The following is a 13,654-nucleotide window of genomic DNA, read 5'->3' as shown; positions in this document are numbered from 1 at the left end:
GTATCTACTGAATACTTATGAGTTCATCACTGAGACTCATGGTGACGTCTCTGAGGAAGGAGCTAAAATGCCAGTTAACTACAGAAAATCCAATGTAAGGGCAGCACACCACCCATTTTAATACAGAAGTCAAAGAAAGCCTCTCTTGAAGCAAGAATATCTTCACCTGGTACAACTTCTTTGGTGAGAATTTAAGGAATCAGAGCCCAGAGACATTGTGAGATTGGGCCAGGATCAAAAAAGACCTGAGACCAGAGCCAGATCTCCCCGAGGCAGTCATGGTACTTACTCTGTTTCTAAAACAGAGCAATGGTTTGCTTCCCATGTATGCAGACTCGGAGAAGCTCAGTGGACTGGAAATCTCCCCTTCGTTGTTTCCTTGATCACTAGAGCCACAGCAAGGCAGTCTGATGCGCAGCTGCAGCTCAGACCACAGCAGAGCAGGTCCCAGACCTGGAGTGCCCTTTCTTCAGTGTTTCCTCTCAGAGCATCCAGCTCAGGCTCCTGACCGCCCCCCTCACCGCCCTGCACCCTGTCCCCATCGAAACAGAAGGAGCAGGAAAGCGAAAGGGGGCACAACAAGCTGCAGTCTGATTGGCCTCTGATCCCAGGGATACTAAGAGCCTTCCCAGGAAAGGGTTCCTTGCATATGGCTAGTTCTGGTGCCAAAGTCAGGTGACAATGTCATGGCCCTGAGCTTCCTGTCACAATTGCATTATCATCAGAGCTCCATCTGAGGAAGTATGATCAGTTTAGTTTTCTTCCACTTTTACTCTGGTTCGAATGGCCAATTAGCAAAGTCTAGGGAAGCAGAGGTCAACTCCACATATGAGCCAATAAGGAAGATTTTCATTGAGACTTTAAAGGGTCCTGCTGTTAATTTCATGTAATGGCATGTTCACCAAGACATTTAATTTTTAAAACACTGTTATCCCTGTTGCTAAGGAAAACCAGTCAAGAATCCCAGGGATACATTGGGGAAATATGACAACAGTCATTTCACAGGTCCATCCAGGCTCTTTCTTGCAAACATAGCTAGACAGACAAGTGTTTGCACACAGAAAAATTGGGATCACAGACTGTAGATGCTAGCCAGAGTCTCCCATGAGCCTTGCTCACGTGCTCATTTTCACTGAGCCCGCACTCTGTTGAAGAACAATGAGAAACAGGGTCTTGTGTTCCAGGACTGACCTGAGAGCATCCCTATGAGAAGGTAACACCAGGAAGTGGCCCGAGTGCTTGTGGATCGTGAAGCCTTTGGGAGTGTGTCACCACTTCCTGGATGGTTTCCGGCTGGCCTGTCTGGGGTCATGAAACCAACACCATCTGAAAGCGACGGACTCTCAGACCACCAGCCTTTCTGGTGTCCCCACATGTCCTGTGTTTAAGTGTCTATCTCTCCTATGACGCTGATTGGCTTGTATTCTTTAAATGACTCCAGTTGGCTGTGCTGCTGAAGGCCTTCCATTTGAGCATAGATGATAAACCTGCCACTCAAGACAGTTCCTCCCAAACTTGGAAGCACAGGTCCAGAATGATCTATGAATACTTCATGCAGTAGGTGCTCAGCTGAGCCTTACCTTCAGAAATGTCCCTCCTGTGTCCACCACACTGAGACAGGAGCAGACACCACCCCCCTTTGCTGCTTTTGGGAAGACACTGTTTATGAGTGTACTTCTAAAACATGGACAATACCTTTACCCTGGAGTAGCTTTCTCAGAACTGTGGTGAATCCCTCAAGCCCTTGTCAAAATGACTGGATAATAGATGTCTATAGATGTCTAATGATGTCTAACAGCTCAAAGCAGCAGGCTTGTCACATTAGCCTAGAGAGCACATTTTTCTTCCAACCCACATTCTAAGAAAGTGTTCCATTCATTCATCCATCTTTTGATTTATCTGAACAATGCAATGACCGCACACAGCCCACACAGAATTCAGCACATCCCAGGATGACTGACTGGCTGTGAGTACTTACGGGTTCTCCCAAGGTGAATCACTCCAGTGCCCACCTTCCTTTTAAGACAATCATCACCCAACACACCCCCATTCCTGTAAAGATGGCAAAAAAAGGCATACATACCTTGTGTGACAATAGTTGGCGGTTGCAAGACAATGTGCCTTTCGGCCACACCAACAAGGTACGGCAGTAATTGCTCCTGGAGGTCCCCAAAGCTACGGAATTCCGGGACAGTAAACACCAAGCTGTCATCGGTAGCTATGTGCTGAAGCTCTGCCCTGGAGGCGGCCTGGGCTCCAAGGCCAAATGAGAACACACTAGCCTGCTTCAGAGCTACCACCCCATCCCGAATCTCATCACTAGAAGGCCCGGCACTTATGAGGACCAGCACCTGGGGGACCCCTTCCTCCACACGGCTGCCACCTGTCCGGGTGAAGTGATTCTCTACCACAAAGTCAAGAGCCAGGCCTATATTGGCCAACTCCCCCCCAGCAAAGCTGAGCCTTTTCACAGCTTCCAGAACCATAGCCTTGGAGGGGTAAGCATCCAAGGAGAACATGGTTCTGGGCTCATCGCTATACTGGACCACCCCCACTCGGATCTGCTGATTTCCAACCGAGAGTCTCTCAAGGACATTTACAAGGAAGTCTCGAATGACAGCGAAATGGGCACTTCCGGTGTTGTCTGAGCCGTCAATAAGGAAAACAATGTCGGCTGAGTCTTGTGCTTTAAAAGAAAGAAATGCAAAAAAAAAAAAGAAAAAGTGAAAGCATTAGAACAAGTGACCACATGCATCATCTCGGCTTTCTGACGTGTTTCCTTGGAGACCATTAAGAAACACGAAACACAGACAAACAAAACGCAATGTCGGTGAAGGAGTGTGGAGTCTCTTTTAGTTCTGCATTCTGAGTGGATAAGAGGCAACTATTTACAACCGTGGTTGAAAGAGGGGCATTCATAACAGATTTTCATCCGTTAAACTTCATACTCCAAGGGAGAAATCAATGTTCTGGCTTTTTTCTTCTAAATTTGGAGGGAAATATAATTGCATCTGATTAAAGATACCATACTGCAGGAGAGATGATCAGGTTGTCACAAATCCAAAGGTTATTTCGAATTTATGCTCATTTCTCATCAAAATAAATTTCAATGCAAATGCACAGCTTAGGAAACAAGAGCCCAGGTTTGTGGTCCAGTGACCGATAGTTCCAGAAAGCTTATTTAATTCCTTGAATAACTATCGTTCATTTGTTTCTTGAAAATCAAAATGGATGACTCTACACACGTCTGGGACCCAAAACTCAGACACAGTTTTAAAAAAGATCCCTTGGCGTGCGATAGATCCTATGTTCATCTCTCAAGAGCATGGTTGTGTGGAATCCGAACATGGGGCTGGGGTCGGAATGTTGGTTGTGCATTGCCTCTATATTCAGTCAAATAATGAAGAACAATGTTAAGCAGAGTGACACGAAACCAGTCATGACGTAATTATCCAACCTCATTTTATGACATCCTAGCAGATTACCTTGCAGGACCCAGGTTGGCTAAGCCAAAATCAGTGCTGCCATCACTGAAGGACATAAAAATGGCTGCCAAAGACCTCTCTTTCCGAGTGACGGGAACTTGAGCCTTCTGGTCTGTTACTGAAAATGGGGATTGCACAGAGACTCAGGTAAAGGGGAGCAATGAGTGTGTCTACAATCCAGGGCAGGGAAGTCCAAAGATTTAACTCAAGCACCTAAATCAAACTGTTCCCCAGAAAATTCTTTAATGCTTAAGGGTGTCCTGGGGCCAAGAAGGGCCTCTGCACAAGTATGAATATTTATACTCTGGGGCTCTGGAGCATAATTATTATACCGTAATATAAGAAAAGGCCATCCATTTGGATTTTTGAGTGCCAGTGGGTGTTTTATATTTAAATTTAGTTTTTCTTGTGCCAGAAAATCTGTTTATGTTCTCACTGGGGAAAGGCCCTCAAAGCTCATTTCACAAAACCAGTGAGTTTTTCTCTCAGGCAGTGTTCTCATGAGAGCTGAAGCAGGGGGATGCCAGGCTTCAGTGCGCTCTCCCTTCCCCACGTACTTAACAGTCCTTCACTACACATTCAGGGTTTAATCCTGAGAGAGGTTTATTCCAGGGAGACGTAGAATTTGGAAGGTTGCTACCACTGCCATCCCCACAAGGTACAAGAGGACAGTTGCTTTGCTTCAGTGACCGAGATCTTCGGTGTTATTAACTGTCATACAAAAACAGCAGCAGATGGGACTCTTGGTTTGAACTCCAATTAGTCCACCAGTCTTCAGCCCCAGCACAAGATTCCTGAGGGATATCGGGAGGATGCAGAGCCAGAGAATGTGGGTTGCACAGACCATAAAAATGACTCTCACCATTTCGTGGAGGACATCATAAAACGCCTCCACGTTTCCCAGTCTAAGCCAGTGACCTCAAGAGACACAGAAGGACCTGGCTCTTAGTCATCCTATCTAGATATTTTAAAAGAGAGTTAATTATGATCAAGATGGACACTAAAAAGCCCTTCAGTCACCACAGGGCATGATTCTGTCTTCCTTACCTCCACTATCCCATACTCTTTGGTAGCAAGCAATTCCTAGTGGTGTAAATACCACAAAAGAGCTCTCTGGGTAGGAAAGCAAGCTAAACGCCATCGGCGGTAGGTCATAAAATGGTGGATAATTTGTCATCACTGAGTAAAAATCCATGATCATCTTACACACACAATAATGGAACACACAGAGCATGCTTTGTTAGCCGCAAGAGCCGAAGCCTCACAGAGACCCAGGAGCCTCGGGGTCTTGTGTGCAGCAAGGCGCATCAACGGCCAACACCAAGTCCAAGAGACATCAGACTGGAAGCTGCCTGGCTTTCTGCTTCGCGTCTCATGTGTCACACTCTCTGTGGCACCTTCTGTGGAAAGTGTTTGAGATGCCCAAGGAAGAACCCTAAGCCCTACTTGCCTGAGCGCCCAGGAAATATCACGCTCCTATTTTCTGTACAAAACACAAACTTTGAAGAAAATGTATGCTGAACTCCTCAGAATCACCTTCAGCTTGGGTTTTAGAACAAAGGTCTCATATCTCAGTTGTGTCCATTTTCAAAGGGTGACGTGGGGACTTCTTAAACCACAACTGGGACTAGCAAGAAGAGCAGGGTCCATTCAGAATGGCGAGCCTTAACGCTTCCCGTGGGTAGGCTCTTGCTTTAGAATTAAGAATGGTCTACAGGGAAACAGTCCCTGCAGCAACCTTAGTCAGACCACTGATGTGCCTTTTTCTAAACTTTATTCAGGGCTCACGATTGGGATTCGGGTACTTGTTTTGTCTTATTTCAGTCTTGCTATGGAACACGCAGTGAGACATGGTATGAAGGAATTGCCGAGTGCAGTTAATCAGAAAAGGTGACAGACCCACACTCCACCCTGGTGCTGCCAGTGGCTGAGACATAGAAGACAGAGATGTTCTCTTGGCATAAAAACAAAGGTTTTAGCTGAGCAGAAATAGGCAGTTGGTAGACTCTCTGCTCTAGCAGTGGTCGTTTCGGGTTTTATCCATACGTAATGGCTGCATCACCTATTCCTGCTTATTAGTTTGCCAAGTTAACTTTGGAAACATGCCATTCTCTACTAATCACATTTTTAAATGAGTGTATTACTACACCTATATTCCAAAAGGGGTGAGTCAGAGAATCTCAGTGGACACAGACAGCTACCCTGGGTTCCCCCTCATCCTTCCCTCTGAAACAGAAATGTGACCCAGGGTGATCTCTAGAACCCACCTTCATGTCCTATAACCTGGCAGGATGGCACACTGCCAGAGGAGAGGCCCCCTCACTGGAAGCAGGGGACCCCACTAGTATGAATAAATGGGCCAAGCTGTCTCCTCCCTGTCATTTGGTAGACCTTGGTGACCCCAACCCTACCAAGGCTGAGATCATGGAGGACCATGGGGATGAACAGCCTTCTGAAACTCCTTAGGATATATCAGCCCTGATATGTACCCAAGCCTCGCCTGTCCCCAGCAACACGTTTCTTTCTGGTGATACCTACCACCTTCCTCTTTGTCTGCCGCTTTCTAAATCCCTGTGATGAAACCCTGCCTGGTATTATTTTCGTATAGCGGCTTATTGTTCTGATTACAATACCGAAGGGTCTGCCTTCTGTTCTGTCTGGTTCCTCACCCGCCTCTTAGAGTGCTTGATTCACACCTCAAATTCACTACTGCCTCTTCATCCCATTCCTTAGCATCTTCATCAGTAGGAGACTGACTTCTCCAGCTGCCTTACCTCCAGCCTCCGCCTCGGCCATCCTCTTGGTGGAGGAGAAAAGCTACCCACAAGCCTTGTTTCCTCTCCCACTTCCTCTGGGCTCTACATATCGCCTGAGTCCTGGCTGCATGATCACTCCTTCCCTAGTCAGGAACCAGGCACCATCCGTGGGCTTAGCCCCTCTCTGTGGCTTCAGGCATGTGGTGATCGACCTGCATCCACACTGCGTACTCAGAGCTGTCTAAGGAGACCTTTACGTCTGTGTGGATGACCCTGGTGAGCATCAACCTCTCAGTTCTTCAACCTCCTCATGCCCAGAGGTCCTTTCTTTAGTGATCATATGAATGCATAGGCCACCCTTCCAGCCTCATTGGCAATCCCTCCAGTCCTCCAATCCCAAAAGCTCTCTGGCTACACACTGTGCTGTCTCCCTGATACGTACACACTCAAGTCCTGGCCCCCATCCTGCCCCTCAGGCTTTCATTCTCAGAATCCTCCCCATTCATTCTAGCTTTTCCTTGGCTTCCCCACCTTGCCGAGACTCCATGGGAGGGTGTTGCAGGTGGCAGGGCCCTGGTAGCTTCTACTCGGCATTTCCTCTCCTTATGACTCACTCCCTCTTTCAAAACTCCCAATCCGGGAGTTCCTTTGATTCTGAAAGTACCTGAGGAGTCTGAAGAAAGCTGGAGGGCTACCCTGGTAGAGCTGTCCCTTGGCGGGCAAGGTCTGATTTTCAGTGAGCACTGCTCTAAGTCAGCAGTCATTTCCTGAGCACTGTGGGAACCCTCATCACACCTCTGCACCCATTGTTCCCAACAGCTCCAAGCCCCGGCTCCCGTACCTGGTGCTGCCCTCCTCCGCCATCAGCATTCTAGAAATGACTCGTGCCCACCCCACCTGAACTGCTCAGCTTCTCTCCTACCCACCCCAGACTCCTAGGGATGCAGACCTTTTCTCTGAAGGAGGAGACATGTGTCTCTCGCAGCATGCCTCCCTACTCCCCACCCGGCCTCCTTTCCTTTCCACTTGCTGCGTGGGCTTGTGTTCTAGCACAGGGTGCCCTGCCCCCGTCCGTGTCTGAAGAAGCTAATCGTGGCCACTAGGCAAGATTGCTGCCGAGCAGGACAACTTCTGCTCTTGTCACGTCCCCTCCCTCTCAGCCTTTTGGGCACTTATCAATGGAGAGAGAACCAATGGGCTTGATTGGTTTAAGGACTCTCCAGTCACTGAGTCTGCCCATCTGTATAATGTTAACATATAGCGTGACAATGACCTGCTGTCACATACTCCTATGGTGACCATGAGTAGGGCATTACAATCTGAAGAGTCTCCTGGTTACAGTCACAGGGCGCCAAAGACACAACCGTGCAGACCCTGGGTGGGGATGTCACAGCTCTGCGCTGGCCCCTTCCCTAGCTTGTCACCCACCCTCTAGGACTCAGTTTCTTCCAAACAACCTTGGACCACATCACAGCTAAGACTCCCTGCCCTCTGATTGTGTCATGCCTTAGTATCACTGATTGTGTCATGCCTTAGTATCACTGAACAGGAGAGAAGAGCGGTCCACTGTTTGCCAGACACCAACACTGACCCCTCTCTCCTCCCTCAGACCAGTGCATCCTGGTGCTCTCTGCTCCTAGGTGCATGCCTGCTCATCCGAGGGAAGCTTTCTACTTAAGGAAGGTAAAGTAACTCTGGGGTCCTGTCAGAATGTGGGTTTTAAATGTCGGCTGTCTCAGAAACCTCTTGGTACAGGCGGAGGCTGGGTCTGAAGGAGACTGAAGAACACAGTCACGCCTTTGCTTTTAAGCTTGAGAACATCTCTTCCCTAAGCCCCCAGCGTCTCTTCGGCACTATATTGCTTTCAGCCAGTATTTGCTAAGCTCATAGGCACAGAGCAGCAGGGCAGGGAGCAGCAGCCTGGCCGTGAAGACATTACCTGTGATGTCTTTAAGGCTTCCCGCGTCCCCAGCCCTTTCTGAATTCACGGAGGAGTGTATACAGGACACTAAGTTCCCTACTATCCCGTGAAGTGAGGTAACGTTCTCTAGGTTGAAGACATGCATACTGAGCGGTTCGCTTGCTATTTCTCTCAAGGCTCTCTCCTCTGCATCCTCAACTCCAACTGCAAACACGCTAACGTCCGCAGACTTAAGCTCCGCCGAGGGCAGAGCAAAGCCATCCTCTGAGTGCCCGTCAGTCAACACTATGATAACCTGAGGGACTCCGTCAGCGGCCCGGCTTCCAGAGGCCTCGGTAAGGTGGCTGTGAATTATGTATTCTAATCCGTTTCCAGTTTGATTGTTTCCCTCAACGTAAGACATGTTCAAAATATGAGAAAGGACTTCTTGCTTAGTGTGGTACGTATTTAACAGGAACTCGGTATGTGGGTTTCCGTTGAGCCGGACCAGAGCAAACTGGAAATCAGTGTCTCCCACCGCTAAAGACTCTACAACATCAGACAGAAACTCTTGAACGAGCAGGAAACGGTCCTTCCCAGCACTCCAAGAGGAATCCACTAGAAACACTATGTCAGCAGCTGCACCATTTTTGTCATCTTTAAAAAAAGACAGTGGTTCAGGTTTTTCTACCGATACAATGACCTCCCATCAATGCACCTCTTCCTAAATAAGTTATGCAGATCCTCTGCTACTACCAAGTAGGTCACACCTGGCCTGCAACGAAGGCAGGTAGGAAAACTTACTTACCTGCAGAGCAGAGCCAAGAAAGAGGACACAGTCGCTGCTGTACCCAGCAACAGTCCAAGTCCCATACTGAGAGTTCCATACTGAGTAGCCCCAAGTCATGGGCCAGCAGAATATTCCAGAATAGCAGAAACACCTCCAGGTGCCTTTGAGCTGAGGCATGACTGTTTACGACAATCTGACCCCCTCCCCATGTCCACCTGACCAGACCAAAGGGATCGCATGTCACTGCCAAACAACCATCATTAGGAACTCACTGTTGGGTGTAGGGTAGAAAGTGGCCCCAACAGGGATATAAGGAGCTCACTGGTCTTTTATTAGAACTCACCCCAACCCCCAGGGCTTCCCAAAACTTGCAAGAAATGTAATGTGGCAAGTAGCTCTATAAGTGGAGAAAATTATGGCTATTTAGAGGGAGAAGTCTTGCTTTTCTTGGAGTTTTGAACATAAAGAAGAGGAGCTTTCTGACCAGTTACTACGTATCTCCAGAGCAGAGCAGCCTGCCTATATTCTGAGTAGTAACACCCTTGGTCAAGGATGCTCAGTTTCCCCACATTTATAGGAACCCCGGGACCAAGCCGTCGGTGGCCCTGGGAGGAGCCTTCAGAAGCTGTGGTCAGGCTGCCTCTGAGAATCTACTTTCCTCACGTTTCTCTGAGAGGCCCCAAGCCTTGCTGCTCTCCCACTGAGGTAGGCTACCTTCCCTCCATCTAAGGAACCCAGCCTTGTAGACAGCCCTGTCGAAGGCCCAGGAGCCCTGGGCAATGCCAGGGAGACCCCAGCAAGGCCCTCTGTTCCAACACTGGAAGCTTATCTTGCTGCCCTAAAATCCTGAAGGCAAATTCTTAGCAGGGGCGTTAGGGTTTACTATTTAAAGTTGTTTATGGAAACATCGTTTTTAAAGATACAACTATTCCATGTATAAGCCATCATTCTGTGTCTAGAGACAGACACAGGTGAGATTGGGTTTTGTTTTGTTTCTTGTTTTAAGAAAATAATTTTTATCACAGTAATTGTCTTCTTCTGGCAAACCAGTGCCAGGGATGTGGGAAAGTCCCCCAGATGGTGACCAGGGGGTGGAGACTCTGCTAAAACCCAGTGTGAAGATAATTCTGCTCCCAAGCAACTCAGGATTTGAAACTCAAGTTTTAGCCAAAAAAAGTCACCTTGCCCTGGCCACAGTGTCTGAAAGGCCTGCAAAGTCTGTCCACACCCTGTGACATGGGCTGCTCTGACTTTCAACATTCCCAAGCCCCATGTCCAGCTCTGAGTGGCTAAGATCTAGAACCAGGCAACCAATGCTAGTTTATTGTTGTTGTTGTTGTTTGTTTGTTTGTTTGTTTGTTAGCAAATGTAAACCTTACCTGCTTGCTGTTGGGCGTGAGTCACGGCAATGCCTGAGAGAAGGAGGCTAAAGACGGCCACGAGGGGCAGATGCCGGTGTTTCCTCATTTTGGATGTCTAAGCACCAAGTGTGAACCTAGAAAAAGGACAGGGTGAAAAGAATGATCAGTGTTTTCTCTCATACTGCAAAATTTTCCAAAACCCATTGCTTTTTGTGTCATTTTAGACTTCTGAATAGGCTTCGTGTGTGATTCAGTCTTTGAACCAGCAGCAAATGATAAAAAGCAGGCAGGCAGACAGACAGGGAGACACAAACAGACACATCATCATGACATCCAGTTGGCAAAACCCTATAGACAGCAGTGGTTCCTCAAGGTTTATTACCTAAATGTCACAGTTCTCTTATGAGGCACTCTGATTCCCAAAAGGACGGAGCCACCCAGTACACTTCTCAGAATGGGTCCTCATGATGAAGTGATGCATGGCTGCATACTACACACACACACACACACGCACACGCACACGCACACGCACACGCACGCGCACATACATGCACAAGCTGGCCTTGTGGTGCAGGCCTGTAGCCTCAGCTACTGCAGACTAAAGAAGAAAGATTAGAAGTTTACAAACACTAGAACACTCTGAGCTACAGAATGAGTTCAAGGTCAACCTAAGCAGTCACCGAGACCCTTTTGTGAAAATGAAAAATGCAAAGAGAGCTGGAGATACAGCTTGGCAATAAAGCATTTATCTATCCTGGGTGAAGTCCCTGGTTCAGTCCTCAGCTCTACAGACAAGTTGGGTATCAAGAAGGAGAGAATGGCAAACCAGAGGTGGGTAGATGGAGCTCTTCCCAAGGGGCCACAGACTTAATTACTTTTGTGTGTGTGTGTGTGTGTGTGTGTGTGTGTGTGTGTGTGTGTGTGTGTGTGTGCCTGAGTGTGCATATGTGCACCTTGTACATGGATCCCCTGGAGATCAGAAGAGAGTGTCAGAGCCCCTGGAACTAAATTTACAGATAGTTGTGAGCTACCATGTGAGTACTAGGAATGGACCCTGAGTCCTTTGTGAGAGCACCCAGTACTCTTAGCCACGGGGCCATCACTCCAGCCCCAGGACCTCAGGGCTTCTCACTTCCTACATGGACATTTTTTTAAGCTTGAGGACAATTTTATTAGAGTTTAAGGGTAAAACAGCAGAGCAAGCAAGCTGTACATCTCAGCGGACGCCGGAAGAGGAGAAGTAAAGACAAGGAAAAGAGAAATCCACAGTTTACAAAGGTGGCGGACAAGCAGCCGCCTGGATGGGGTGAGCTTTTGGCCTGTATCGAAAAAGGGATCAAGACAAGTTAAAAGAAAAATGAAAGGTTATCCCTTTCTGAGTTCAAACTGAGAAAAGCAAAAGATCAGAGTCACAGTGCCCTCTCTACCACAGTGCCCTCTCCACCACAGTACCCTCTCCACCACGGTACCCTCTCCACCACGGTGCCCTCTCCACCACGGTGCCCTCTCTACCACAGTGCCTTCTCCACCACGGTGCCCTCTCCACCACGGTGCCCTCTCTACCATGGTGCCCTCTCCACCACGGTGCTCTCTCCACCACAGTGCCCTCTCCACCACAGTACCCTCTCCACCACGGTGCCCTCTCCACCACAGTGCCCTCTCCACCACGGTGCCCTCTCCACCACGGTGCCCTCTCCACCACAGTGCCTTCTCCACCACGGTGCCCTCTCCACCACGGTGCCCTCTCTACCACGGTGCCCTCTCCACCACGGTGCCCTCTCCACCATGGTGCCCTCTCTACCACGGTGCCCTCTCCACCACGGTGCCCTCTCTACCATGGTGCCCTCTCCACCACGGTGCTCTCTCCACCACAGTGCCCTCTCCACCACAGTGCCCTCTCCACCACGGTGCCCTCTCCACCACGGTGCCCTCTCTACCACAGTGCCCTCTCCACCACGGTGCCCTCTCTACCATGGTGTCCTCTCCACCACGGTGCCCTCTCTACCACAGTGCCCTCTCTACCACAGTGCCCTCTCCACCACGGTGCCCTCTCCACCACGGTGCCCCTCTACCACAGTGCCCTCTCTACCACAGTGCCCTCTCCACCACAGTGCCCTCTCTACCACGGTGCCCTCTCCACCACGATGCTCTACCACATTTCTCTCTCTACCACAGTGCTCTCTCTCTGCTGCAAGCCTCTGCACCAAAAGGAGAGGCTTCTGGGAAGGGAACATGTAACCCTCATTAAAAACCCCCCTCATCTCTTGCTGGCCGTTCCCTAACACCATGTGGAAAATATAGTTCTATTTTCTTAATGGACCTTCAGAGTACTCTCACCACAATCTGGAACATTCTATTTTCACTCCAATTGCTAAGTAACGAGTTAAGTGGGCACCCTCTTCTGGAAAGTAGTGTCAGCTAACCCTGTAAGCAAGACTCTCCTGCTCTAATGACTGCATACATCAGCCACTGTTAGGAAGCACATGACTAACCCTTCTTCCAAACTGAGGCAGGTAGCAACTTGAAGAGAGCATGCTCCTGAGAAAGCAGACTGATGGAAGAGGCTCAGGAGTGAAGGGTTCGTGTGCACAGTGGGTTATGGGTGGAGGGATGCCAAGGGATGCTTACCTTCTCGACAGGAATAGGCTCTGCCCAGCCAAGGGCAGCGAGGCCTGTTTCCAACTCTGCCTTTTCCCCCCTTGCTAGCCAGCACTTTCCCTTCTGTGTGCCAACCTTCAGTCTCATCATCATGGAACAAACCCAAAGAAATTCAATTTGCATGGCACTGAAGCCGGAGCTGAGGGCAGGATGCTCATTACCTGGTTTCCCATCATGCACCAGCTGGCGGCTACAAATGTGACTTCCAGACAGACAAGTTCAGGTTCAGAATGTTCAAGAGCCCATGTCATCGGGCCTGCCAACACCTTCTCTCCCTGCTCAGGCTTCACACAAGCCTCCTCATCCTCCTGCCTCCAATAATGAATCAGCTTGGGGCTGGAGTCTTCCTCAAGACTCCTGTACAGAGCTGCCTGGGTGTTTCTGTCCAGGCTGGGGTCCCCTTACCTCTCTTCTCTTCCCCATGAGCTGAGGCACTGATTCCTGCCATTAAGGACCCATGGCCTTTGGTGGTGGGACTCAGCATCTCCCAGTGAGCAAGTGGGAAGGCTAGAAGGCCCAGGTGAGCAAGGGTACTTCATAGAGGCCCAGGGAAGGGACCAGAGCCAAACATATCAGTATTAGTTCATCTGCTCACTTATTTTTCTTCTGTACTGAGTTTGAGAACATGCTGTCTGATACTGGGAATCATCTAGAATAGTCTGTGGTTAAAGGGGAAAGTCTATCTGGTTTAAGAAACTGAAAAT

The 13,654-nt window shown here is 49.0% G+C and overlaps 1 protein-coding gene across 8 annotated transcripts in view; it reads right to left on the bottom strand.

Annotated features, from left to right (window-relative positions):
* The window catches only part of Col6a3 (collagen type VI alpha 3 chain), an 82,930-nt gene that overhangs the window by 54,890 nt on the left and 14,386 nt on the right, over positions 1–13,654 (bottom strand). For 4 of the 8 annotated variants that reach the window (XM_052750447.1, XM_052750449.1, XM_052750448.1 and 1 more), the window contains exon 2: positions 10,311–10,426. In XM_052750447.1, the coding sequence (XP_052606407.1) occupies positions 10,311–10,398 (88 nt within the window). In that variant the 5' untranslated portion in view covers positions 10,399–10,426. Of the gene's footprint in view, positions 1–2,083; positions 2,687–8,180; positions 8,799–10,310; positions 10,427–13,654 lie in introns of all 8 variants that reach the window. The other 4 variants (XM_052750450.1, XM_052750445.1, XM_052750446.1 and 1 more) reach the window with 2 other exon arrangements.

Source organism: Peromyscus californicus, unplaced genomic scaffold (genome assembly GCF_007827085.1).
Source record: "Peromyscus californicus insignis strain IS unplaced genomic scaffold, ASM782708v3 Scaffold_21__1_contigs__length_65335640, whole genome shotgun sequence".
NCBI lineage: Eukaryota > Metazoa > Chordata > Mammalia > Rodentia > Cricetidae > Peromyscus > Peromyscus californicus.
Note: the sequence above shows the minus strand (reverse complement) of the source record. Positions and strands in the feature narration are given on the sequence as shown.